Source organism: Moschus berezovskii, chromosome 28 (genome assembly GCF_049115385.1).
Source record: "Moschus berezovskii isolate FMDL1 chromosome 28, NW_MosBer_1.0, whole genome shotgun sequence".
Classification (NCBI taxonomy): domain Eukaryota; kingdom Metazoa; phylum Chordata; class Mammalia; order Artiodactyla; family Moschidae; genus Moschus; species Moschus berezovskii.
The window spans coordinates 6,598,341-6,626,009 of record NC_142487.1 but is presented as its reverse complement, the minus strand read 5'-3'; the positions used below and the strand labels follow the sequence as shown (position 1 = coordinate 6,626,009).

The 27,669-nt window shown below is 41.9% G+C and overlaps 1 protein-coding gene across 9 annotated transcripts in view; it reads left to right on the top strand.

Annotated features, from left to right (window-relative positions):
- DLGAP1 (DLG associated protein 1) overlaps nt 1-27,669 on the top strand; it is a 533,225-nt gene that overhangs the window by 281,256 nt on the left and 224,300 nt on the right. For 5 of the 9 annotated variants that reach the window (XM_055417159.2, XM_088833502.1, XM_088833501.1 and 2 more), the window contains one exon: nt 24,954-25,168. In XM_055417159.2, the coding sequence (XP_055273134.1) occupies nt 24,954-25,168 (215 nt within the window). Of the gene's footprint in view, nt 1-17,094; nt 17,209-24,953; nt 25,169-27,669 lie in introns of all 9 variants that reach the window. The other 4 variants (XM_088833498.1, XM_088833500.1, XM_088833505.1 and 1 more) reach the window with 1 other exon arrangement.

The window sequence follows — 27,669 nt, the reverse complement described above, 5'->3', positions numbered from 1 at the left end:
CCAGCCTCAGGACCGTGAGAGCCTGAGAGCCTGCTTGGTTGTTCATCATTAGTATTTATCACTTTTACCAAATGCCACAGGGTGCTCAGAACCATACCTTGCTATTCAGAATAGAACACAAAATCCCTGTACTTGGTGGGGAGGGTGACCCAGACCATTAAAAGCATTCACAGAATCTAAAAAAGGGAAACTACAGGAGTGATGAAACAGGGCATCTGGCAGGCTGACTCTGAGAGCTGGATTCCCAGGGGCTAGGGATGAATGGGTGGCTGAGAACTCTCTCTCCTTCTTAACCTGACCACCCACCGTGATGGCTCTGGCGGCAGGCTGGCAATGGAGTGAGCCAGGTATTCAAGTCACATAGCAGGAGGCGGGTGGAAGTGACTTTCCTCCCCAGCGGGCAGATACTATTCACCTGCCGTCTGTGTCACAGCACTCAGGGTCAGGGAATGCTTGACAAAAGAAGAAAGAGAATCTAATCCCATTACTTGTATGAGAATTCAGAGCAAACTTCCGTAAAAACCGAGGATAAGAATGTGGCCTGGTGATGTCATACACCCCCACCTTCACACAGACCTGATTTCCTCTTTCACATTACCCAATAGATGCAGTTTCCCAAAGTACATTTTTTTAGATAAATAAGGTTGATAGGATTCTAACATAGGTATATTTTTCTGGGTAGGAAAAGGATGCATTTGATTTCATTTCCTCCGGGTGTCCTAATCCTTTGCTACATCAGCAGTGCTACCAAGATTGGAACACTGATTTTAATGTTTCATACTTTAATTGACTAGAGTTCTCCTGTATATCTCCTTGGTTTGAAATCTGGGGTGACAGTATATTTTCAGCTCAGCCTATTTTAATGCTTATCCTAGACTCCGTGGAATCATATGACAGCAGGTTTAAGGTAACATCAACCACTTCTTATTTTTGGCAGGTTGGTATACACAATTATTAAATTGGTCTATAAGATCAAGTGAAATGCACTCAAAATCATCTTTATGTTCATTTTTGTAACCACAGTGCCTGTCACATAGCAGGCACTCAATAGCTAGCTGATAAAGGAATGATGGGAGAGCACATAATTAGAAGGATGAAAAAAAGAAATCTCCATATGCAATCAGAAGAAACTCCTTCTAACCATATTTAAGGTTTCCATTAAGTTAATTTCAGTCACTAAAATGTAAAATTCACGTGAGATGCCCTTGTATATCCAATGATTGTTACTTGTTCCAAAAGTGTATGTGTGAGAAAGAAGAATAAGTTACAGGAAGTCCTCGTAACAACAACAAAAAAAATGTGCCTTTCTTATGTAATGGAAATGGTAAAAGTGGCATTAGAGTTCTGCTTCTTTCTCCAAAGGATATTTTTTAAAAGCACCCACAAATGTCATCCCATCTATTTTTAAGCAAAGTGCTGCTGGATAAACAGCTGATTCGTCTAAACTCAATGGGGAAATTCAACTTTAAGTAAGCTGTTTTATCTCATTGAAAATAAGTGGCACAGACCGATACAGAACATACGGGTCTTTGCATATGATTATATGTGCATTTTCTTAACTTAAAATATAAAATTCTAACCCAAGCTGAAAAAATAGGAAAACAAAATGTCTTTAATAATAGTTCTTAAAAGATTCTAATTTATGATTCTCCTACTCAGCTTTCATCAATTTCCAGTTAAAATGTGTTCCTTAGATTATCTTTGCCAGTGATGGAATAGAACCTATAGATTGAGATCATGTAAAGATGACAGAAATTCTAAAAAACTTGTATGCTTATAAATTTGTGGTCTTTCCACAGATTTTACTTTTTTAAAGAAAAGTGGGTTTGGAGTTTTTCCCACATAATTCATATTTTAATAAGATTAATACAGGTTAATGCTGGAAAAATACAAACAGTACAGAATGGTACAGAGTTAAAAGTCAGCCCCTGTTTTCCAGTCTCCCACCACCACTTCCTAAAGATGACCGCCACTACTATCATTTTAACATTTTCCTTCTCATATTTCTCACAGATATTCAAACTCAAAAATATATGCATATATATGAGTGCATATACTATAAATACTATTCAGCATGTGGCCATTCTACTTTATAAAATATACAGTTGACCCTGCAACGTGGGGGTTGGGGCACCAACCCTCCATGAAGAAGAAAACTTGCATGTAATTTATAGTCAACTCTCCCTGTAGGTGCTCCCTCCATATCTGAGGTTCCAGATCTTTGGACTCAACTGGCTTCCCTGGTGGCTCAGTGGTAAAGAATCCACCTGTCAATGCGGGAGATGTGGGTTCAATCCTTGAGTCAGGAAGATCCCCTGGAGAAGGAAATGGCAACCCACTCCAGTATTCTTGCCTGGGAAACCCCATGGATAGAGGAGCCTGGCAAGCTATAGTCCGTGGGGTTGCAAAAGAGTTGGACACAACCTAGCAACTAAACAACAAACCACAATCATGTAGTTCTCTAACATTTACTATTGAAAAGAATCCACATATAAGTGGATCCATGCAGTTCAAACCCACATTGCTCAAAGCTCCAACTGTTGGGTCTTCTCTCTGTTAGTATGGAGATCCATCCTGTTTTTTTCTTAGGAGCTATGAGATGCTTCTTTACATAGGAGTGTTCATTCATTTAGCAAACATTTAATGTTCATATACCATATGCTGGGCACACTTCCAAACACTGAGAATACAGAATTGGACAAAACAAAATCCCTGCCTTCAAGAAGATCAAATTCTACATATTGAGGAGCTAGCATATTTACATATATAGATTAATTCCTTAATCTGTCTCTAGAATATACACACAGCTCATTATCAAAAACACTAACAACCCAACTGAAAAGTGGGCAGAAGGTCTAAATAGACTTTTCTCCAAAGAAGACATACAGAAGGGCAGAAAGCACATGAAAAGATGCTCCACGTCACTAATTATTCCGTTCCATTCGTCGCTCAGTCGTGTCCGACTCTATGCGACCCCATGGACTGTAGCCTACCAGGCTTCTCCGTCCATGGGATTCTCCAGGCAAGAATACTGGAGTGGGTTACCGTTTCCTTCTCCAAGGGATCTTCCCGACCCAGGGATCGAACCTGGGTCTCCGGCATTGGAGGCAGACGCTTTAACCTCTGAGCCACCAGGGAAGCTCCACTAATTATTAGAGAAATGCAAATTAAAACTACAATGAGGTTACCATCTCACACCTGTCAGAATGGCCATCAACAAAAAGTCTACAAACAATAAATGCTAGAGAGGGTGTGGAGAAAAGGGAATCTTATATTGTTAGTGGGAATGTAAATTGGTACACCACTATGGAGAACAGTATGGAGGTTCCTTAAAAAACTAAAAATAGAACTACCATATGACCCAGTAATCCTACTCCTGGGCATATATCCAGAGAAAGCCATAATTCTAAAAGATACATGTACCCCAATGTTCATTACAGTGCGATTTACAATAGCTAAGACACAGAAGCAACCTAAGTGTCCATCGACAGAGGAATGGATAAATAAGATGTGGTACACACTTACAATGGCATGTTACTCAGCCATTAAAAAAAACAAATGAAATAATGCCATTTGCAGTAACCCAAATGGACCTAGAGATTGTCATTTTAAGTGAAGTAAGTCGCACAGAGAAAGACAAGTACCATATGATATCATTTTTATGTAGAATCTAAAAAAATGATCCAAATGAACTTATTATAAAACAGAAACAGACTCACAGACTTTGAAAATAAATGTATGATTACCAAAAGGGAAAGGAGACAAATTAGGCGTTTGGGATTAACATAAACACACTTACCATATATAAAATAATCAACAAGGACCTACTATAACAGCACAGGGAACTCTACTCAGTATTCTGTATTAACCAAATGGGAAATGAATCTGAAAAAGAATGGATATGTATGTATGTATAACAGAATCACTTTGTATACCTGAAACTAACACAACATTGTAAATCAACTACCCTCCAATAAAAAATTAAATTAAGAAACATCATTCATTATCACACTTTTAACTTTTTACAAATGCTGCCATAATGAATTGCCCATTAATCTTTAAACTAATTCATCAGTTGAAGATATTGCAGATATTTTTATACATTGAGTGTTTCAGTCAGTGCTTTCTTTATGTCATCAACCAAGAAATGGGCTGTCAATTTTTCATTGTTAATTAAAATAATACAATTATAGAATTTTTCCAAATTCTATCTTTTATAAATCCACATCCTCAAGTACCTTGTGCTCAGTCGCTAAGTCATGTGTGACCCTATGTGACTCTGTGGACTGTAGCCCACCAGGCTCCTCTGTCCAAAGGATTTCCCAGGCAAGAATACTGGAGTGGGTTGCCATTTCCTTCTTCATCAAGTACCTTGAAAGATATTAAAATGTTGTCTGAATTGAATCTTCCTGGATTAGCCTAGGTTAATGCTTCGAAGGGGAAGCAGGTTAGAGGCCCTAGTTTCTCTCTACTCTGATTGATTCCACATGCTAGAAAGTTCTGATTTAAACATTTCATGATACACAAATGCCTCCCAGACACAATTTTTATGTCTCCTTTTTGTTTCCATAAGAACAAAAGAAGGATGTTTTGTAGATAAAAACAAATAAATGTATTTCTCTATAGAAAATTCAAGAAAAGTATACCTGCTGCAAAAGTGAGCAGAAAAATCAATTGTTACTTATGTGATTCTTGTTCGAAAAGCCATCCTAAAATACCCAATAGGGAAAACTACTTCTGGGTTTCTATTGCCTCTGTGCCCTGTATTATGTATTACAACTAAAGTCAGGTCAAAATTTATATCTAGAAGCACTTTGAACCAAAGAAGAAAAGAAATATTCCCTTTTCTGCCTCTTCCTACCCCACAAGGTCCTACCAAGCCCCCCAAAATATTCTCTTGTTTGAGACTTCTTTCAGTGATATTGGAATATTTGACTACTTTGGCTAGAAACTAGGAAGCCACTTAATTTTCTTTCTTATTTAAGAAACTATGTCCTCTTTAAAAAAAAATTATCTGTGGACATGCTGACACAAAAGAGTTTATTTTGTTTTGTTTTCTGGAAGTTGTCCAAGTCTGTCTCAGGGGGAGAAATAAAATAATTACTTTTTGCCAAATGGAATATCACAAGTGGATCTTAATTTAACACTTTTCTATTAATTCAAAATTTTTTCCTCTGCACAAACAATTGCAAACTTGAGTGGGAGGTGAAGTGCCCACTCATACAGCGGCAATGAGGTGTACATGAATTACAGAGGGCCAGCGTTGTTACTAGGAGGAAGCTTGACTATCTGAAGAACCCAAATCAGGTCAGTTTGACTCATTACTAAAAAGGTAAACATAGGGAATAAACCACCCTCCCCAAAAAAAAAAGTCTTTCTCAAATGAAACATATCTGCATTTTTACTGTCTATAGGAGTTCACAACTTCTGTATTGGAAAAACACCATCGCTGAATATGAAATGTGGGTCTGTGTCCATGTATGCACATGAGACAATTCTAAAGACTGAATTCCAGTCAATATTTAGGGATAGAAGGAATCACGGGATGTGCCATTAGCAAAGTACTTTTCTACGAAGATAAATCATTCATTATCTTGAGTAAGATTCTTACTCATGACAGTGTTTATCATAAAAGGTTGCCATGGCCTAGGTTCATGATTCAGTGCATGACATGTGACATGTATCTATTGTTATAAGCCAATGCCACTTTCATGTCTCTATTTGCTGTGTTTTGTTTGCATAGATTCCTTTGAATGAAACAAATCATGGCATAAGCTTTTCAAAAAGTTCCCAAGGACTGCATTTTGTTGTGATTTTTCCCATCTACACACAGAAGCTACCCTCCGTTTTTGTCCTTTGCATATCCATAGAGGAAGATCAAAACAGTTTTGCAAATTGTGAGAAGAACTCATGAAGATGAACCATTTTCTCATTTTGTTGAGTTCAGAGGATAAATAGTTGCAGTATGACGGGGCTGAAACCACACAGGTCCAAGAGAAGAGATCTGAATTCTAGGCAGTTCTGCCACTTATTAGCTGTATAAACTATAATTTACATTTTGGGTTTCAGTTTCTTCATTTGTAAATGATGACATTTATCAAAGATGTTTGTCGGACGAGAAGGAATTGAATTTGACAAACCAAGTAATACACTCAGGTTTTTCTATCAGCAGACATTCTGCAATCTTCTGGGCTTCCCAGTTGGTGCGAGTGGTAAAAAATATATCTGCAATGCAGAAGACGTGGGTTCAACCCTTGGGTTGGGAAGATCCCCTGGAGTAGGAAGTGGCAACCCACTCCAGTATTCTTGCCTGGAGAATCCCATGGATAGAGGAGCCTGGTGGGCTACAGTCCATGGGGCCATAAAGGGACAACTGAGCAACTGAGCACACTACAGTCTTCAAGATGCTAGTATGAATGGCAACTCTAAGAAAACTAGAAAGTAGAGAGCACCTCCCAAACCCCCTCCGTTCTTGGAACCCTCTTCCACAGTGCATTTCTAAGGATGACTGATCCACAGAATGTGCTTTGGAATATACCGGGAGAGACAAGAGTTTTTGGGTGAGTCCTTTTGGCTGGTCCTGCCATGGTTGGGTGATGAAGCTGTTTGGTCTAACAGTATTCCGTTGACCCTGCTATGGTTGCAATTTCCTGAAGACCACAGAAACAGCCAAGTGCCACTCCCTGGAGGCCACCAAAGACTGTCTCCTGGATGCTAGTTATAAATCCAGTCCCCCAAACCCACCACTGTGATACTACACCCCCAGCTCCTGCATGCGTAGCGCCCCCCCATCTCCGCACATCAGATGGCAGACTGCTTCCCTGCCATTTGTAGAGGAGAATCCAGGAATGAAGGTTCCCACACTTACATTCCAACTGGTCCGAAACTCAGGTGTAACTCAGGTGATATAATCAAAGATTTCATGAGCACTTTTATTTTGTCTCCCTTTATTTTATTTTGTCTCCCTTTATTTTTATTTTATTGGGTAGTCTGCTTGGAACTGGGGATGTAGGCATGAATAAGAGTCTCTGCAGAGGAATGACAGCTTACAGATGGGTGGGTGAGACAGATTTGTAAATGAGTGAGTTTAAAATATAGCGATAGTGTTACATTAGTAGTATGTGCATGTTGTTAAGGTAAATTGTCTTTTTAGGTGAGCTCTACATTTGTTTTATGAAGGCAGGTCATTATAGAATTCTTGGGTTTTAGTTTTTGTTTTTTTTTTTTGGCTGCCCTGCTAGGCATGCGGGATCTTAGCTCACCGACCAGGGATCGAACCCGTGCCCCCTCTTTGGGAGTTCAGCGTCTTAACCTCTGAACAGCCAGGGAAGTCCCATTGGTCTTTCAGAATGCAGAAATCTCTGAGATTCCTTTTTATTCCATGTGGTGTGATATGCAGCTTTTCCTCTACATTTGTCAACAAGAAACAAATATATCACAAATGACCCCCTTGCCCTTAAAAATCTTGTTAAGTAAATTCACGTGCCTGGCAGGCGCTCTGCTAAGCTCTGGGTGAAAAGTCCACACAGTCAAAGCTCCCTCTGCTTTGACCACCTTTGTGGGACACCTGAGCGGCTGGTCAAGGAGCTGATACTTACCTGTAGGTTTTGACCCAAACTAACTCCTGGAGAACAAACAGAGCATATACAGCTCATGACTAAAGAGAACCTGCCTATCAAGCAGTGGTGCGGGGCCCTGTCTGCCTCTGGAATCTCACAGCCGCTGCCCCAGAAGCCATCACTCAAGATCCCACCTGTGATGCTTGGTTCTGAGTGTCCACCTGGCTAGGCTGGGGACCCAGTTATTTAGTCAAATACTAATCAAGGTGTCACTGGGAAGGAATTATGTGATTTAATATCTACAATCAGTTGACTAAGGACAGAAGCTTACCCCTAAAAGTGCAGGTGGACCTTGTCTAATCAGGTGAAAGGCCTAAGAGAGAAATTCTTCAGGAGCAGAAGAAACTCTGACTGCAGACAGCAGTGTCAGCTCTAGCATGAGTTTCCAGCCTGCCAGCCTGCCCGTCAGATTTCACCCTTGGTCATGTGCAGGCTATCCACAAGGCCATGTGCCAGTTCCTTCAAAGAAACCTCAAGTGATTCTGTTCTGCTCTGAGAAGGTTGACTGATCCATCATCCCTTACACACAGGTCTCTTGAGAGCCCCCAAGTGCACTGACCATCCCACCCCAAAGCCCTCCCACCCTCAGGCTAAAAGATCCTTGGAACTATCCCGCAGTCCATCAGGGTTCAACTCTATCATGAATTAAATAAGCTGTAGGGGTTGGCCCCCCACAGGAACTTAACCATCACTTACCACATGATTTCCATATGAAAATACCTTCTGAATTCCAAAGGACAAGTTTTTACTTAATAGACATTATCTCTATAAGTTCATATCATCTTTATTCTTACCGTAAGTCCCTGAGTACATGTTTCTGTCCTCATATTTGAGAATTGTGAGTGTTCAGTCGCGAAGTCATGTCTGATGCTTTTCAGAGAGCACACCAGGCTTCCCTGACCTTCACTGTCTCCTGGAGTTTGCTCAAATCCATGTCCACTGAGTCAGTAATGCTATCTAACCATCTCATATTCTCCTACCCTCTTCTTTTGCTTGAATCATGAACCTAACATTCCAGTTTCCTATGCAATATTGTTCTTTACAGCATTAGACTTTCACCATCAGACACATCCACAACTGAGCATCATTTCTGCTTTGGCCCAACCGCTTCATTCTTTCTGAAGCTATTTGTAATTGCCCTCCGCTCTTCCCCAGTAGCATACTGGACACCTTCTGACCTGAGGGGCCCATCTTCCAGGGTCCTATCTTTGTGCCTTTTCAGACTATTCATGGGGTTCTCACAGCAAGAATACTGGCGTGGTTTGCACTCCATCCTCCCGTGGACCACATTTTGTCAGAACCCTTCTCCATGACCTGTCCGTCTTGGGTAGCCCCGCATGGCATGGCTTAGAGCTTCATTGAGTTATACAAGCCCCTTTGCCAGAGCAAAACTGTGATCCGCGAAGGATGTGTTTGAGAATATTGGGGTTAAAAGAGACTAAGGTCGCTGGACCAGAATCACACTTGCTAAGTAGTATAGTCAGATTTGAATCCAGGTTTACCTGATTCCAGACTCCGTACTACATTCATTGCACTATGATTCTTCCCTATAAATGAAAAACTATATGGTGGCAAAATATTCTGCATGGTGGCAAAATATTCCATTTTCTTCTGTGCCACGTTTGTACGTATGCTGGTGGAGAAGCATTTAGACATTACCTAACATTTATTCAGAGCTTACTATGTGCCAGGAGCTTACTTTAAAGATTCCTTTGGGAATTCCCTGGTGGTCTAGTGGTTAGGACTCTGCACTTTCACTGCAAGAGGCATGGGTTCAATCCTGGTGTGCAGTGTGGCCAAAATAATTGTTTTAATCATAAACATATAGACAGATCCTAGAGAAGGGATAGGCTACCCACTCCAGTATTCTTGCCTGGAGAATCCCCATGGACAGAGGTGCCTGGGGTCTACAGTCCATGGCGTTGCAGAGAGTCAGACACAACTGAGTAACTAAGCATAACACAGCATGTAGATATATAGATAGATTCCTTTAGTGAAACATTTAAGTTGAATTATATATCATTTCGATATTTGGACACTTCAAGATTCTAAAAGATGTCATTCCTAATTATTTTTCGCCCCAGCCCATATATTTCGGTCATAGATATTTAATGTGTTTTTCTCTCTTGTTCTTAAATGACAAGAGTTTTCACACTGACATCAAGTACCATATCAAGTAGAACTAAAAGACAGGATTGTTGTAAGGCAAATGAAACAGCTTTAATTTATTTATTAGAGTTTTTCAAAATGTTTTGAATCCCACAGCCTCTGGTCCTCAGAGGTTGATATAGAATAACATGCATATGCCTTTTCATCTTGTTAATGGTTTCCTTCACCATGCAAAACTTTGACGTTTGACTAGGTCCCATTTGCTTACGTTTGGTTTTGTTTTCCTTTCTTGAGGAAACAGATCCAAAATAATGATTGCTAAGACACTGTCAGAGCAATCTGACAGTACTGCTTGGGGTTTTCTTCTAGGAGTTTTGTGTGTTACATTTTGAGGTGCACACTACCAGGTATAACATATCTATGTGTACAAGGATGTAACGTACAGCTTAGGGAATGTAGCCAATATTTTATAACTTTACGTGAAGTACAATCTATAAAACTATGGAATCGCTATTTATACATCTGAAACTAATATAACATTATAAATCAAGTATATGTAAATTTTTTATAAAAGAACATGCAAATACATTCAAGCATCAGACTGCCTGCTCTCACTCTGCACGTATGGTTCCAACCCAGCTGATGGCCTGACCTTCTAATTAGGCATCTCCAACCCTGGCAACCCACTCCAGTATTCTTGCCTGGAGAATCCCAGGGATGGGGGAGCCTGGTGGGCTGCCGTCTATGGGGTCGCACAGAGTCGGACACGACTGAAGCGACTTAGCAGCAGCAGCAGCAGCAACCCTGGTCATTGTGTCCTCTGACTCTCAGCTATAGGGGCCCAATCAGAAAGACACTTCTGTTTGTCCTTATTCTAAAGTTGGAGAGCCACTGAACAATGTTCTACGAAAACACAATCAGAAAATGGAAAGGTAACTAAGAGTCAGAGTGCTTGATTCAAAGAGTCTTACTTTAGGGTCTCAGCTATCTATCCAACAAGCAAGCACGTCTTAAGCATTTACTTTATAGAAGGTGCTTTGGGAGAAACGAAGATGGATCACATTGTCTCTGATGAATAATGAGCATGGATGGTCGAAAAAAGCAGTGTTTTTCAAACCAGTGGCCACAACCAATTAGTGATTGGTGAAATCAATCCAGTGGGTCACAAACAACATTATTTTTAGTTAAACAGAATACAATAGAAGAAAGTAGGAAAGGAGAGAGAGTATGAGGCATGCAGAGAGCTTAAGTAGTGCTTTCTTTCAGTGGTGTATGTGCTTGTACTGGTTTCCAAAATAAGATGTACTTCTTACTTTGAAACATAGTCAAAACCTGTTTAAAAGCTCCTGCTTTAGAGAGAGAAAGAAGAAAACAAAAGCCTTGGGCTCAAGAAGCTTGCAGCTTGCTGGGAAGATAAAGCTAACTAATGAGCACAGAACTCCTTGGATAAAGGAGCTCATGACTCAGGGCTAAAATGAATCTTGCTGATTTCGCATCCCCCATAGGATTGTTAGTGTGTTAGTTGCTCAGTCGTGTCCGACTCTTTGTGGCCCCATGGACTGTAGCCTGCTAGGCTCCTCCGTTCATCGGATTTTCCAGGCAAGAATACTGGGGTGGGTTGCCATTTCCTTCTCCAGGGGATCTTCCCAACCCAGGGATCAAACCCAGGTCTCCCACATTGCAGGCAGATTCTTTACCATCTGAGCCACCCATGGGATTATGACCAGGGGAAAAATCACCGTGACTGTTCATTACTCCTACATCCTCCTCGAACTCTGGGCTCTCAGACTCCTGGACCACACACCTCGGGGACCCGTCTCAAATGTCCTGCTGGTTCCCCTATGGTTCCTGAAGTTTCATCAGTGCCCAATGGGCACAGCTCTTGGGCACTTCTCTATTCTGCATGGGTCCCCTCATCATTCTCAGAGCTTTAAATACCATGGGAATGCCCATATTTGGTTTTCTAGCCACATTGTCCGAACTCCCAGGCTTGCATACCCAGGTCCCCATTCAACCTCTCCACTGAGATGTCTCCTGGGAGATATCTGAATATTCCAACTGAATACATCCCCAGATGAACTCCTGATCTTTGTCCCCCATCTGCACCTCCCATCTCAGCTAATGGGAATTCAATCCATCCACTGATGAGGCCAAAACCCTTGGAGTATTCATAACTCACTTCCTCAATGAGACCTTTTATGACCATGTACACCCTTCAATACCGCATAGCCCGCCAGGCTCCCTTTTCCACAGGCACCCTCTGGTCCCCTCCCCTGCTTCCTGTTTCTCCATAGCACAAGTTCATAACTCCTCCTACCTTCAATCCCATATCCAAATCATCATTAAGAAACCTTCCCTGTTGGCTCAGTGGTAAAGAATCTGGCTGCCAATGCAAGAGATACAGGTTCAATCCCTTTTCCAGGAAGATCCCACATGCCACGTAGCAACTGAGCTGGGCACCACAACTGCTGAGCCTGTGCTTTGAGCCTGCGAACTGTAACTACTGAAGGCCACATGCCATATAAACCATGCTCAGCAACAAGAGAAGCCACCACAATGAGAAGCCAACGCATTGCAACAAAGAGCCCCTGCTGGCCACAACTAGAGAAGAGCCTGCACAGCAGTGAAGACCCAGCACAGCCTTAAAGAAGTATTAAAAAAAAAAAAAACCCACTACCGGCCCTATCTTATCTTCTCCCTACACCGCATCCGCCTCTACCTCCACTGTAGTCTGGATCAATGCATGAGCCCCACACACTGTCCCTCTGACCCTATCAGCCCATACCCTCCTCTAGCTGTTCTCAGCCAGCACCTGAAGTGGTCCTTTTAAGCCAGAGTGTGTCCATCTCTCATCAAAGCCTCCAATCTCTTCCCATCTCACCCTGAGTCAAAGCCACAGCGGTCACTCTGGCCTGCACAGCCCACATGATCTGCACCCCTCTCCTGCCTGTCGGTCATCACACACACCCCTGCGCGTCTTCCGTCTCCTCTCCACCCACCAGGACCTTCACTTTTCTTTCATCCTCAAGCACTCATCCTGCAGACTTCAGGGCTAATTCCCCAGTCCTACCTGATCTTTACCCTGAGGTCCACCTTCTCGGTGAGACCTTCCGTGACCATGTACACCCTTCAGTACTGCATATCCTGCCAGGCTCCCTCCTCCGCAGCCACGCTCTGGTCCCCTCCCCAGCTTCCTGTTTCGCCATAGCACACTCCGTCTAGTTTACATTTTATCTTATCAGTGTCCATTTTCCTCGTTCCCCACGAAGGCAGATTATTTTTCTGTTTATGCATTTCTATGTCCCGAGTGGATAACCAGCACCTATTTCACAGTAATGTGCGCTGAAGAATAAATATGCACTGGGTAAGTGAATGAATACTTTTACAGCATTTTGAAAAAAAGTCACAGAAGAAATGGTACTTTTACCTCCAGCTTAACCCCTAAGCAAAGGAAAGGAGCACCATCATAAAGTTTGCTTTAAGAAACCTTACCTCAAACCCTGCAATGACTACTCCAGGTGGAACACGCCCGTTCAGTGGGCCCTGAGCTGGTGTGCAAATCCAGGCTGAGGTAACTATTGGCTGGATGTCTCTGTGCACAGGCCTTAGCGACAACTCCTATCAGTTCTAGATATCTTGCTGCCTGGAGGACGGGGGTTGAAATACAGGCTTAAAGAGCAGATCCTCAGGAGACCATTCTCCCATCCAATGATGATGGAAGTGGAATACTTTGTGTTACACGTGTGCAAAGGACACAAATAGAATATTCGACTCTTTCTACATTCACGTAATTTGAAAGACGATGGTATCGTTATATTAGAGGGAACAGTATTCAGAAAGGAAACATTCTATTTTGGCCCATTTGAATGCATTACACTTTGAGGTGTTGTCACTGTAACTTGGAATAAAAAGTCCAAACAGCACCAAGATGGAGTAGTAAACAGATAATAGCGGTAAAAAGCAGAAAATTTCTACTTGGGTCTCTTCTTAAATTGACTGAGTTTTTTAAAAATAGATGTCAAATAGCTAAGTGAATGATTCATAAACGTAATAATTTATTGCCTCATCTGAGAAACTTAGTGTTCCCAAATTTATGCTAAATTAAACAAAAATATTTGCTGAAATTCAATTCAAAACTCATAATTTTGAAGTTAAGTATTAATACTGGAAATGATGGACTTGATATTTCATAGACTCTAAATGAGCTCTAACATTTGTTCCCAAGAAGATTATCAGACTTTAAGCTCTAAGGGTGTGAGAGTTCTAAGGGTGTGGATGTGAGAGTTGGACTATAAAGAAAGCTGAGCGCCGAAAAATTGATGCTCTTGAACTGTGGTGTTGGAGAAGACTCTTGAGAGTCCCTTGGACAACAAGGAGATTCAACCAGTTCATCCTAAAGGAAATCAGTCCTGAATATGAAGGACTGATGCTGAAGCTGAAACTCCAATATTTTGGCCACCTGATGAGAACTGACTCATTTGAAAAGACCCTGATACTAGGAAAGATTGAAGGCAGGAGGAGAAGGGAACAACAGAGGATGAGATGGTTGGATGGCATCACCAACTCGATGGACATGAGTTTGAGTAAACTCTGGGAGTTGGTGATGGACAGGGAGGCCTGGCGTGCTGCAGTCCATGGGGTCGCAAAGAGTTGGACACGACTGAGCGACTGAACTGAACTGAAGTTCTAAGGGAAAAGATCCATGCTCATAGCATTTGACAAGGACTTGGTTCTCCATGGGCTTCCCAGGTGGTGCTAGTGATAAAGAACCTGCCTGCCAGTTCAGGAGACTGAAGAGACATGGACTCAATCCTTAGGTTGGGAGGATCCCTTTGAGTAGGGCATGGAAACCCACTCCAGTATTCTTGCCTGGAGAATCCTCATGGACAGAGGAGCCTGGCAAGCTACCGTCCACTGGGTCGCATACAGTCAGACATGACTGAAGTGACTTAGAAAGCATGCACGGGGTCTCCATACACGCTGGGAGATTCATAAAATTTTAGCCAACACTAAAGTTCAGTTTTGATGGATGGTTTTTCTACACCTGGGCTTCTATTGACCCCAACAGGAAGATTACTAACCTTTTACCCATATCTCTGCTTTCAAAATGTTATAGCATTGGGGACTTCTCTGGCGGTCCAGTGGTTAAGCCTCCACACTTCCACTGCAGGGGACGTGGATTTAATCCCTAGACAAGGAACTAAGATTCTGCATGTGCTAAGTCGCTTCAGTTGTGTCCAACTCTTTGCGACCCTATGGACTGCAGCCTCCCAGCCTCCTCCATCCATGGCAAGAATACTGGAGTGGGTTGCCATGCCCTCCTCCCGGGGATCGTCCTGACTCAGGGATTAAACCTGAATCTCTGACGTCTCTTGTATTGGCAGGCAAGTTCTTTACCTCTGAATGCCACTTAGCCAAAAAAAAAAAAGGTTATAGCATTGTATCCCCTAAAAATTACTAAGTTTTGAAACTTGCACTCAGCAGAATGATATGATGAAAAGAGCATAGAAATTTGAGTGAGACAAACGTGGCTTTCAATTCTATAATTTACTCGCTGTAAAATTTAGAGTACGCTGTTTAATAGCAGTAAGCCTCAATTTTATCATCTTTTCAATGTAATGAATAACAACACTGGGGTTTTGTATAACATTACATGAGAGAAAGTTTGTGTAGCGGGGATTATGAAATGACTACCAGCAGGTCGTAAGGCTCATTGCTCCCCTACAGAGGCACTGAAGGAGAGGAAACATCTCTGTCCCAGATCCCAAGCCAAAGTCCAGAGGTGCTTGCTGATTGAACAGGCTGAGGCCACACACTCAGCCCTGAGAAAAGCCGCAGTGCTGGAGGACATGATAAGCCAGCACTTCTGCTACTCCTGAAACACGTGGACATGTGGAGGGAGCAAGGTTTCCCCCAAGCAAAACCATGGGGATGTGACGACAAAAATCAGAAGTAGCAAAACCCACAGATGTTCACTGCAATCGAAATACAGGGTGGGCAATGAATAAAAATTCACTGTCCTCCCCTGTCCTCAGTAGATACTGTATCGCAGTCACTTTCTTGCTGTGGTATCACAAGGGTATCTTCCCAGATTGCACCGACTTTGACATCACCATCCCCTTGGTAATATTTTCTACCAGCTCCCCAAGAACAGTGGCTCCTTCCCCTCCTTTGAGGGCTCACAGACCTTGCCCCTCTGTATTTCTCCTGCAGACCCATTTCCCAGTGGCATGTACTTTGCACAGATCCATTCAACTCCAAAGGAACAGTTTTACCACCAAGAAGAGGATTGATATGAACTATTGAATACAAGCCCAGTAGGTAACACAGAGACACTAAAATGTAATATTCAATCCAGATTGATTTGTTTTAAAGCTATTTTTACTCTTTTCCTTCATCCATCCCCAGATTTGTCTGATCCACTTAAAACTTGTCAACCCCTTTGAGACCGGACTGTGTTTTGTAAAAGGTTTTTGGTGTATCTCCCTGGCACCTGCTGTGGTGCATGGTACCCTGTAGATGCCTGTAAATGTTCATGGGTGAGACCAGCTCTGTAGGGTAACAGTGAGTGAATTCCCATTGAAGAGCACTGTTACAAAGTTCTATTCAAGGGCATCTGTGGTGTTGTATGGCAGAAAGTAACACAACACTGTAAAAAAGTCTTTTTATTTTAAAAAGTGACTATAAAAAAATGTTATTTGGAAAAAGATGTGGCAAAGGGTATTAACCCTATATGTGGAGTCTAAAAAGAAATGATACAAATGAATTTACTTGCAAAACAGAAAAGAGACTCACAGACTTAGAGAATGAACTTATGGTTGCTGCAAGGAAAGGATGAGTGGAAGAGAAAGTTAGGGAGTTTGGGACGGACATGTACACACTGCTGGATTTTAAATGGATAACCCAACAGCACAGGGAACTGATACTAATGTACAGCACAGGGAACTCTGCTCAATGTTTATGTGATAGCCTTATGGGATAAGGAATTTGGGGGAGAATGGATACATGTATATGTATGGCTGAGTCCCTTTGCTGTCCCCCTGAAATGATCACAACACTGTTAATCAGCTATTCCCCAATACAAAATAAAAAGGTTTTTTTTAAAAAAAAAAAAAAAAAGAATTTTACCCAGGGGAAAAAAAAGAGGTAGGTATTTACTCCTGTCCTTAAAAGGTAATTTTTTAGGCAATCTGGAAGCAAATTAAGTTTTACACCAGCTTCGGGCTTCAAGGGGAGTTGGAAAGGGCGGTTGCCAGGGAAATCTGCTTGTAAAACACCAATCAGGCCTTGGGATCTACACATCGTGTAATTGTAATTTTCCTATTCTTGCTCTTTTTTTTTTTTTTCCTGCTTTTGCTCTGAGAAGAGCAAGCTAAAAAGGCTACAGGGACATTTATGCCAAGTCGCATTTGTCAAGTTGAAAGCTGTGTGGAGCAGGAAGGCAGTTCTCCCAGCTGCAAAGAAGATGCAAAGGAGCAGAGTGAGTAGGGAATCTGAGAGCTCACTAAAAGTGCTTAGAAGGCCAGTGCATCCCAGCCATTTCCGTACAGAGTACAGAGCAAGGCTGGACCCTGAAACCCAGGGCGAAGTCTTCCTACAAATGCTGAAAAGCTACCAGAGTGCTTGGAGGCCCCCATAGGACCCTTGGGAGTGTGGCCGTCCTGCCGATGTTCTGATTCCCCGAAATGTGGCCATCCTGCAGGTGTTCTGACTCCCCGAAAACTGTCCATGTATTTCAAGTAAAAATTGATGACAATCATTGGTAAGGGCACCACAAAATGGTGAAGAAGCAACACTGCTTTATCTCATAATTATGTTCCACACTTACTGTTTTAGTATCATTTTAAAACTTTCATCTATGCTAGCCAGTTAGGGATTAGATAATATGTATGCTAATTTTTTAAGACTTTTTTTCTTGATGTGGACCATTTTTTGAAGTCTTAATTGAATTTTTTTACAATTGAGTTTTTTAACTTCTGTTTTATCTTTTGGCCACAAGGCATGTGGGATCTTAGCTCCCAATGCAGGGATCGAACCCGCTCCCCCTACACTGAAAGATGAAGTCCCAACCACTGGACCACCAGGGAAGTCCCTGTATGCTTATTTAAATAGTGACAGGGTTTTTTTGTACATTTTTGAAAAGTACAGAGTGTGGGAGCATGAACTCCATTTTTTAAAGTATATTTGTTCACGCGCTCAATCAACATGCCTTCCTCAGAGGCGAGGTGATACCCTCAAAGCTTTGGCATCAGAGAGATGCAGATGACCTTGGGCGGGTCAGTCCAGCTTTTTGAGTCTTAGTTTTGCAGCAGTAAAGTGGAAATGGGAGTGTCTGTTTCACAGGACAGCTAGAGGGATTAAAATCGAGTCACAAGGTATCACCTCCGGCCCTTTGAGATTAGAAATACAAGATTATTCCATAAATAACAGGTCCTCAGCTCTCCTTTCCTAAGTACAGGCTCTTCTCACGTTTACCTTTCCTCATCAGGCTCAGGAAAGGTCAAACAGGTTGACCCCCCTCAGCCGTAGCCACATGCCCTTATTTGCCTCTTTAATTGAAATGCTCAATTGTTGAAGAAATCAACAACCGCTAAAGAGTAGTCTTGCAAAAATAAACCTATTATTGACACCCACCATTTTAATCACAGTTCTTCCTTGCTATATCGTCTTTATTTCTACCTAATGAACCAAATGCCAGAGTTATCTATTCCAGCTTCTTTGGTCCCTAATGAAATAGAAACTTGCTTTAAATTCACCTCTGTGTTAGGTTTATGCGTTTCCCTCCCCAATCTCTACAGTCCAGAACTGCTCACAGAATGGCCCCAGCCTCCCCTGGTATATTTCAGGATACATGCTCCATTTCAGCTGTCCCGGCTTTCTAAGTGTCTTCATTCCTTTTGTGGCTCTCAGATTTCCCCAAATCTCACGCATTTCCATCACCCCAAACCGCACCATCCAACTTCCCATCCTGAGATAATCCACTCTCGAGGAGTCACTCGCACATGGCTTCATCTCCCAGCCATCGTCTTCCAGCCCATCGCTGGCACAGAATGTCTGACTCTGTCTACATTGAGTTAGACTCTATGACAGCAGCTCAGCCAAACCCCATGCACACTGGAAGGGCCTATTAAAGTAAGCCTTTCCATGTCTACAATAGTATTTCTTATAGCTTTAATTTCAAGGCATGTAATTCTTTGTTGGGAGGCCTGGCGTGCTGTGATTCATGGGGTCGCAGGGAGTCGGACACGACTGAGCGACTGAACTGAACTGAATTCTTTGTTTATGCATTTTTTCCCTCCAGAGAGAGTTTAAAACTCTCAGAAGTTGTTGTCTTATCTGAAATGTGTTCTTCAGATGATCATAAAATGACAACTGGGGGCTTTCCAGTTTGCTCAGTGGTAAAGAGTCACAGGAGATGTGGGTTCGATCCCTGGGTCAGGAAGATCCCCTGGAGGAGAAAATGTCGACCCCTTCCAGTATTCTTGCCTGGAAAATCTCATGGACAGAGGAGCCTGGTGAGCTACAGTCCATGGGGTCACAAAGAGTCAGACATGACTGAAGCACACAGGCACACATAATGACAACTGTTCCTTCCAAAACAGTCAAGATCTAAATATAGAGCGGGGAAAAAAAATCTCTGGACTGTGTACAGCAGACCCCTCCTTGGGCATGGTGTCTCTCTGAACGAACTACAACCCCTCTGGACTTCAGTTTCTTTATTTCATAAGCTGAGATTATAATACTTACTCTCCTTATCCTTCAAGGCAGTTATAATGGTCATGAGACTGTGTCAACTTATGTATTTTTTCAAAAGCATGACATAAATGAATGCTAATTGTTATTAATCTGATCACTATGAAATTATTACATCCTGTCATCACTATCCCAGAATACACCCATTCTTATTCTTATTTTGTACATATTCTTTAAAGGGCTGTTGGATTGCTTTCTGAGCTCCATATTTTTTCACATTTTAGCATCTTTGATATTGGAATGTATCATGTAATCTATAGAGTGTCAGAGTTTAATTGGTGGTATTTCTTTCTTTCTTAGTGACACAAAAACATATTGAGGAGCTTGCACTGGTATCTTGGATTCAGTAAACCTGGGCATTTGGAGCTTAGGGGAAAGTGGAGGAAGGGTAAAAGTGGAAGTACCTCGTCTATTCAGAATGAACATTCTATTAACCAAGTGTGGATAAGATAACCACTCCCCCCTCCAGAATAAAAATCAGCCAAGAGTTTGAGACATTCAGAAAGAAGAAATTACCTTGAATGATACCACTTTGTGGGAGGAGATTTTTTAAGGAACCCCAGGTTATTATACTTTAGCTCACAGGTCTCCTGGAGCTAGTATGACACTATTTCAACTGAGTTTTGGGAAGCCTAAAAACAAAATTGGCAGTATCACAGGAATAGTCCACTTCCAAAGATCTTAGAAGAGAGATAAATACAGTTTTGAGATAGTAGGCCAATTTAGGAGAGATAATTTTCACTATAGGACATATATATATATAATACAATTAATATATTTTAAAATTTTCATATATATGAGATTTTTAAAATAATTTTCTCTTGTTGCATTACGAGGGCCCATCATTCAGCGCCCATGACACTATTTCAACTAAGAAAGCATCTTTATTCTGTATTTAGAGAATGACAGCAGCTAGGTATGGTCATTCCTTGTCAGAGATAGGTCTTCTGTCCTCCTGAACCATGACATATGGTTTAAGGTATAGTCTGGTTATCTCTAAAATAGAAAAATGCACACTAATCCTCATTTGTTCTCTCAAAAATAAAGTTCTGCATTGCAGTTTCGTGCTTAAACATTTGCATTTAAAAACAAATAATCCTCCTTCTCTCTAACCCATAACTATTGTTAATCTCAACTTTTATCAGAAGAAGGGCATGGCAACCCACTCCAATATTCTTGCCTGGAGAATCCCATGGACGAGGAACCTGGTGGACTGTAGTGCATGGGGTCACAAAGAGTCAGACATGATGAAAGCAACTTTGCATGCATGCATGCACCATTTATTGTGATTTCTTTTAACATTTTCTGGATCTAACTGCCCCGCCAAACTCCTGCAGGCAATCGGGACGTCTGGCTTGCCTGTCATCAACAAGTGCCCAGGCCACTCCTCTCTCTGCTCCAGTTTCCCTTTGTTATTAATAAAAAGACTTCCATTTTGTAAACCACGAGGACCAGTAATAGGAAGACCTTCTCAGACAGCTGCAAAGTTAATCTTTTTCCGTGGATTTACCTGAAGCTTTTCTCTCTGTGAAAGTGACACAGAAGGACATAGCTGCTGCTGCTGCTGCTGCTAAGTCACTTCAGTCGTGTCCGACTCTGCGTGACCCCATAGACAGAAGCCCACCAGGGTCCCCCATCCCCGGGATTCTCCAGGCAAGAACACTGGAGTGGGTTGCCATTTCCCTCTCCAATGTGTGAAAGTAGAAAGTGAAAGTGAACTCGCTCAGTCGTGTCCGACCCTTAGCGACCCCACGGACTGCAGCCTACCAGGCTCCTCCATCCATGGGATTTTCTAGGCAAGAGTACTGGAGTGGCTTGCCATTGCAGCCTTGACTAGATCACAATGTAGCTGCAGCACCTGATAGTTCATTCTTTGTGCCTCTGGACAAACTAGTGTGCTTTCTTTGAAAACACTGTAACCAACCACTGCCTCTCTTTTGCTTCTGAGTTTAAGAGACTCATAATAAAAACAGTGGTTCAATTGTAGCAACTTTACTGGCCCTGATTGTTCAGCAACAGTATTTCTCTTCTCCAAAGTCTTGATGTTCAGATTTCCTTACATTTTTCCTGGAGCTAGTTTCTGTATTAATTTACATGTATTGTAATAATTGTAATAACTTATTGTAGGTTTTCTCTCAGTGCATGAATAATGTATTGATTTTTAAAATCCATTCCATGCAGATCACTTCCATAAACTTCTTTAGGTGTTCTCATTTGAAAAATATGTTTAATTGAAACATATATACATTAAATACTTCCCAGCTGGTTCTCTTAGCAACTATTGTAGCCTGTTTCTAGTGTGAGACCAAGTTTCTACCATAAACTAACTTTGGGGAGGAAAACCACCTAAAGAAAAATTTGCCATGTTTTGTTTCATAAGCAATATGAGCTAATGAGGTGTCATTGGTCGCTAACATATTTCAGGGAGCCATGCTTATAAGCTGTGCATCCGTGCTGAGAAACTGCAAGTGTTGGCTGCATCCTCTATGACCCTCAGCTGTACCAACTTAGTTTATAAAATGTAATCACTGAGCCAGTAATGAGGTACTGAATATGATGGTATCTCTGCAGTGACTCACCTGCCAGTGGAAGGAAAACAAGACTGTTCTCAGCATTTATAATTTCCCTAAGAAGTCTCTCTGTTGCCATGGTGATGTTGATGCTTTTTAGCTCAAAAAGCAAGAACTCTACATTGTTACTACCATAATTGATAAATGGCAAATGGATCAGGCATGATGGATGATGAAGGTGTCATGGGACTATAGTTGTTCAGTTCTGTAGGTACCATGAGATCAGAGACAGAAAGACAGCAACAAATACGGTCTCGGCAAGACATAGGAGCTGTTGGGCTGGAACTCTTCCCCTTTGTAGCTGAGATTTGGCGCAAGTTACCTAACCTCATTTTCCTCATTTGTAAAATGGGGATAATAATAATAATACCCTTAGTTGTGTGGATCAAATGAGTTAACACTTACAAAGCATTTAGAACAGAGCCTGCACACAGGATAAGCTGCATACTGAAGCTTAACCAAACTTCGCTGGTAGTTTTCAGCATTAGAACCTACAAATCACTGTTTTCAGGTCCAGGAATAGTAGCATCTCTTCAGTCTGATGTTTCTAGATATTGCAAGCTTTCAAAATAGTTAAATGTATGAGTTAAGGAGGAAAGAATAGTGCTTTTTTTTCAGTGGAATATCTATTCTCAGTTCCTAGAAACAATGACTTAGAAATCTGTGTCTACTCTGTACATGTGTGTCATTGTAGACAATTTTATTAACACATTGTAGACAATTTTATTAATTTTAATAACAAAATTATTAACACAATTTTATTAGATTTAAAGTTCATGTTATTAATCATAAATTTTAGATTAAGTAAACTCTGATCTTTGAATTAAACCAAAAATGCTTTGAATTCCAGTGCTGCCATTTCTTAGCTGTGTGTTCTCAGGCAGAGTTCTTAAGTCCTCTGAGCTTCTGCTTCTCATTTGAGAAATTCAAAAAAATAGAGTTGTTGTGTTGATGAAAAAGATCCTATAAGCAAACTGCATAGCATACTTAAATGTTAATAATGAAACACGGCATTATTTAATGGATAATCAGAAAATATTGGGTTGGCCAATAAGTTCATTTGTTAAGATGTTACAGAAAACACCCAATGAACTTTTGGCCAATTCATCAGTTAGCATGAAAAAATTAAACACTTTTTTACCTTCTCATTGCCCACATGGCCACTTCTAGGAGCCCTTCCTGGATCCTCCTTCTCCACCACCATTACATAACTCCTGTGTCCAGTGTCTCCTTGGCTCATACTCCATTTACAGAACCACATCTAAGGCTTGGTAACACGTTGACTTGGAACTGTTCCCAAACTTTTGTCTGCTTTGTCTTCCATTATCAGCATGGTGAGGGCAAGAGGCAGCCTCCTTGTTTCCTGGTCTCTTTTAACTAATCCCTGTGCCCTGTTCTGTGCACAGTTCATAGGTTGTTCATTATATCTTAATGGATAAAAAGAGTGGCCATTGTTATGTATTTTTTTTATTTAACAAAAGGAGGAGGAATGAGATCCTAGTGTGGATCCATATTGAACTGTGCTGTGCTTAGTCACTCAGTCATGTCCGACTCTTTGCAACTCCATGGACTGTAGCCCACCAGGCTCCTCTGCCCATGGAATTCTCCAGACAAGAATACTGGAGTGGGTAGCCATTCCCTCCTCCAGGGAATCTTCCCGAACCCAGGAATCAAGTGCAAGTCTCCTGCATTGCAGGTGGATGCTTTTACCCATCTGATCCACCAGGGAAGCCCTAAGAACTAAAAATAAGGTCAGAAACAAGCCTTTCTGGCATAGAATGGTGCCCTAATGAACTCAAAGGAAATGATTGCTTTGGGTGGGCCAAAAAGTTCATTCTGTTTAAGTAAAAATAAAAAGACGTATTTTGCATTTTCACCCAGAATTTTATTGAACAACATATTCACTAACTGAAGAAACTCTTCTGGCCAACCCAATAGAAAGACAAATGAGCCATGTACTGAGAACATTATCTTGTGGGTTCCTCACAATTAGGGACTTGGAGCAGGATCCGACAAAGCAAGAGGAAAAAAACAGCTAAGTAGTGGCTAAGTCGGGTAAGTAGGGTAACCAGAAAGCCAGAAGGGGAAAAACTCTTTAAGAGGTGGTATGTGTGTGGGTGTGTGTACCTGTGTAGAGGCCAAGAAAAATTAAAATTAAGAAAACGCCACTAGCTTTCATGAGGAGACCATTGAAACCTTCAAAGAGGGTGTCAAGCAACCTATAGAGGCCAAATCCAAACTAAGAGGATTCAGAAAGAATCGGTGGTTGGGAAGTGAACATAGCTGGTGTACACCAGTGGTTTGGGAGGAAGCAAGATTGGATACAAAATGCTACAGATGGAAGACGCAGGAAAGATGTCAACAAAACAGAAACATTCTTGAATTTCCAATGACAATTGAAAACAAATCATTGAAAAGCTCAAATAAAACCACTCTCTAGTGGCATCTGTATATGCCTATTATTTTCAGCATGAGAAAATTGAGAAGTATAAGTGAATCTGATGGTTCTAATTTTCCCTAGTACACAGGTTCTTTCAAAGATTGAGACATGGATTTGCATGTATTGAAAATATTTTCAGACTAATTATGGTAAAATATTGTTGAAAGTTAATGTCTGAAGTTTTCAATAATTACTGGCATTACCCATATGCAGGGTCAGGAAAGAAACGAAGAAGATAAACTGTTTTTAATATTTATGTGTATTTATTTATTTGGCTGCACTGGGTCTTACTTGTGGCATGGAGGATCTGTAGCTATGGCATGTGGGATCTCATTCCCTGACCAGGGATCAAACCCAGGCCCCCTACATTTGGGAGCAAGCAGTCCTAGCCACTGCACTACCAGGGAAGTCCCAAAGGTAGACTTTTATACAGAATGAACTCTCTGTTTTGTATCTACATAGGTCCCTCAGGATGAATGGACAGGGTACACCCCTCGAGGTAAAGATGATGAAATCCCCTGCCGAAGAATGCGGAGTGGCAGCTACATCAAGGCCATGGGAGATGAAGACAGTGGTGACTCGGACACCAGCCCCAAGCCTTCTCCCAAAGTGGCTGCGCGAAGGGAAAGCTATCTCAAGGCGACTCAGCCATCCCTCACAGAACTCACCACTCTCAAGTAAGTGTTTCCAATACTCTACTTGCGGTACCCTACTTCCTGTTTTATCCCTTATGATCCGATCGTACAACTTCTAGAGTAAGTGTGGCAAACAACATCCCACGGGTGGAGCGGCGTGATATGTTGAATAGTCTATTGGTTTTGACCTTGGGTCTGACATACATCCCAGTGCCTTCAAAGATATGGCATCCAGGTGTGTTTTGCATAGAGCATAAGCTGAGCCACCAACCTCCAAAAAGAGTTTACAACAATCCAGAATGGCTTCTAAGAGAATTAGTTCTCATCAATGAGGGTGTCTGTATATTCCCACTCTTGGTTGTTTATTTAGCTATCAAACCTGCAGGGTAGTGCTTCCTTAAAATACTCTTGAATTTTTCAGAAGACTGAGTGATAAAATAGTGTAGATCAGTGGTCCCTAGTGGTTTATCTGTATTGTTTAAAGTCAATGCTGAGTTCCTTCTGAGGCCACTGGGAGAATCAAATGAGAGATACTGAAAACATTTGGTAAACTGTTGTACACAGTTATCTTGTAAAAAAAAATAAAAGGCTTGAAAATGAATATATTCCTAGTGATCAGGATGGATGATCAAATATATTTCCTATTCATTGGTTCCTTTGGGCTTACAGATAAGTTTGAAAGCATGCAAAGCAGTTAACACGACCATTGAAGAGAACACTTCTCCAGTTCTGAAGGGAATAGTTAGTGCTGGTTTGTTACAGCCACTCCCCTCCTCCCCACAGAACTAGAAAGAACGGGATTCCCCAGATGAACAGAGGGAAATACGTTCATGTTCAGAGTGGATGACAGTACGAAGCATGGCTGCATTGGTATTTTTAACCCGCTAATATGTACCTGCCAGACCTAGTTCCCAGCCTCCAGGTGGGCTAGCGATGCTCAGTGGAACTGAGAAGGAACAGGGAGCTTTCAGAGAACCATGGCTTCAGAGGCAAGGCTTGAAGGGGGAGGGTGAAGAGTCTGAGCCAGCAGGCTGCTGCTACTGCTGCTAAGTAACTTCAGTCGTGTCCGACTCTGTGCGACCCCATAGACGGCAGCCCACCAGGCTCCGCCATGCTTGAGATTCTCCAGGCAAGAACACTGGAGTGGGTTGCCATTTCCTTCTCCGATGCATGAAAGTGAAAAATGAAAATGAAGTCATTCAGTCGTGTCCGACTCTTAGCGACCCCATGGACTGCAGCCTACCAGGCTCCTCCGTCCATGGGATTTTCCAGGCAAGAGTACTGGAGTGGGTTGTCATTGCCTCCTCCACTGAGCCAGCACAGATGCAGCCAAAAGCTGTGGGCGGGGGGCGGGGGGGGGGGGGCGCAGGTGTGAGATGACAGTTCAACTCAACAACTACAGGTAAAGCTACTCCAGGAAGCTACTGATCAAGGCACTGTAGAATACAGGGATTGTGTAATGGTGAGGTAGCATTGCTTGCATCTCCTTGGGGTTGTGACAAGGGCTCTCCTTTTCTGGGCATGTGGCAAAATTGCACTTCTCTGCCTCTTTGAAATCAGTGTGGTCATGTACGTGGCTTTAGCAATGAAATTTGAACAGAAGTGTTGTGTATCACTTCCAGGAAGTGCAGCCCTCCTCCCTGGGTCCACTTTTCTGATGAGGACCATGGGAGCACCAATTGAGATATACCTTCTAGCTTTCTGGGTATCTGGGTGAATACAATGAACATAGCCTCCTGCCAGCTCATGATATGGACACAAGAAACATGTCCAAATAATGAAGTTGTGAGCAAGAAATAAACTTGGGCTATTTGCGGTTGTTATCAACAGAGCTAAACTTGACCTATCCTGCTGCTGCTGCTGCTGCTAAGTCACTTCAGTCATGTCCGACTCTGTGTGACCCCATAGATGGAAGCCCACCAGGCTCCCCTGTCCCTGGGATTCTCCAGGCAAGAACATTGGAGTGGGCTGCCATTTCCTTCTCCAATGTGTGAAAGTGGAAAATGAAAATGAAGTCACTCAGTCGTGTTGGACCCTTAGCGACCCCAGTGACCTATCCTAACATATGTAAATTGGTACTAGGAATGGAGTACTCATGTAACAACAAAATAAACTAAAACGTATGACTGATTATAGGATTTGACAGCAGGAAGCAAGGTAATTATCAGAGGCTGGTCCATACTGATCCATGTTATGCAGTGGCAAGTTGTTGTCTAGAACATGGAAAGCAGATGCGGTAACAAATGAATTCTAACTCATGGGGAAGTAGTTGCAAAACATATTGTTAACAGAATGTACTGGTTGCTCTTGGCAGCCTTCAATACAGTGTTCCATGCTTTGAAATAGACTCGGAAAAGAATTAGTTACAAGTAGTAATGAAAGGGAATAAGAAGAGTCTAGACATTTGTGGACTTGTGTGACCGGAAGAAGCAACTGATCTCAGTCCAGTTTATAAAAGGTAAATCTGAAAAAGCACTTGGATGAAGAAGATAGGATGAAAACTGTGCCCTATGGCAATGTTCAAATCAAGAACATGGCCCCAG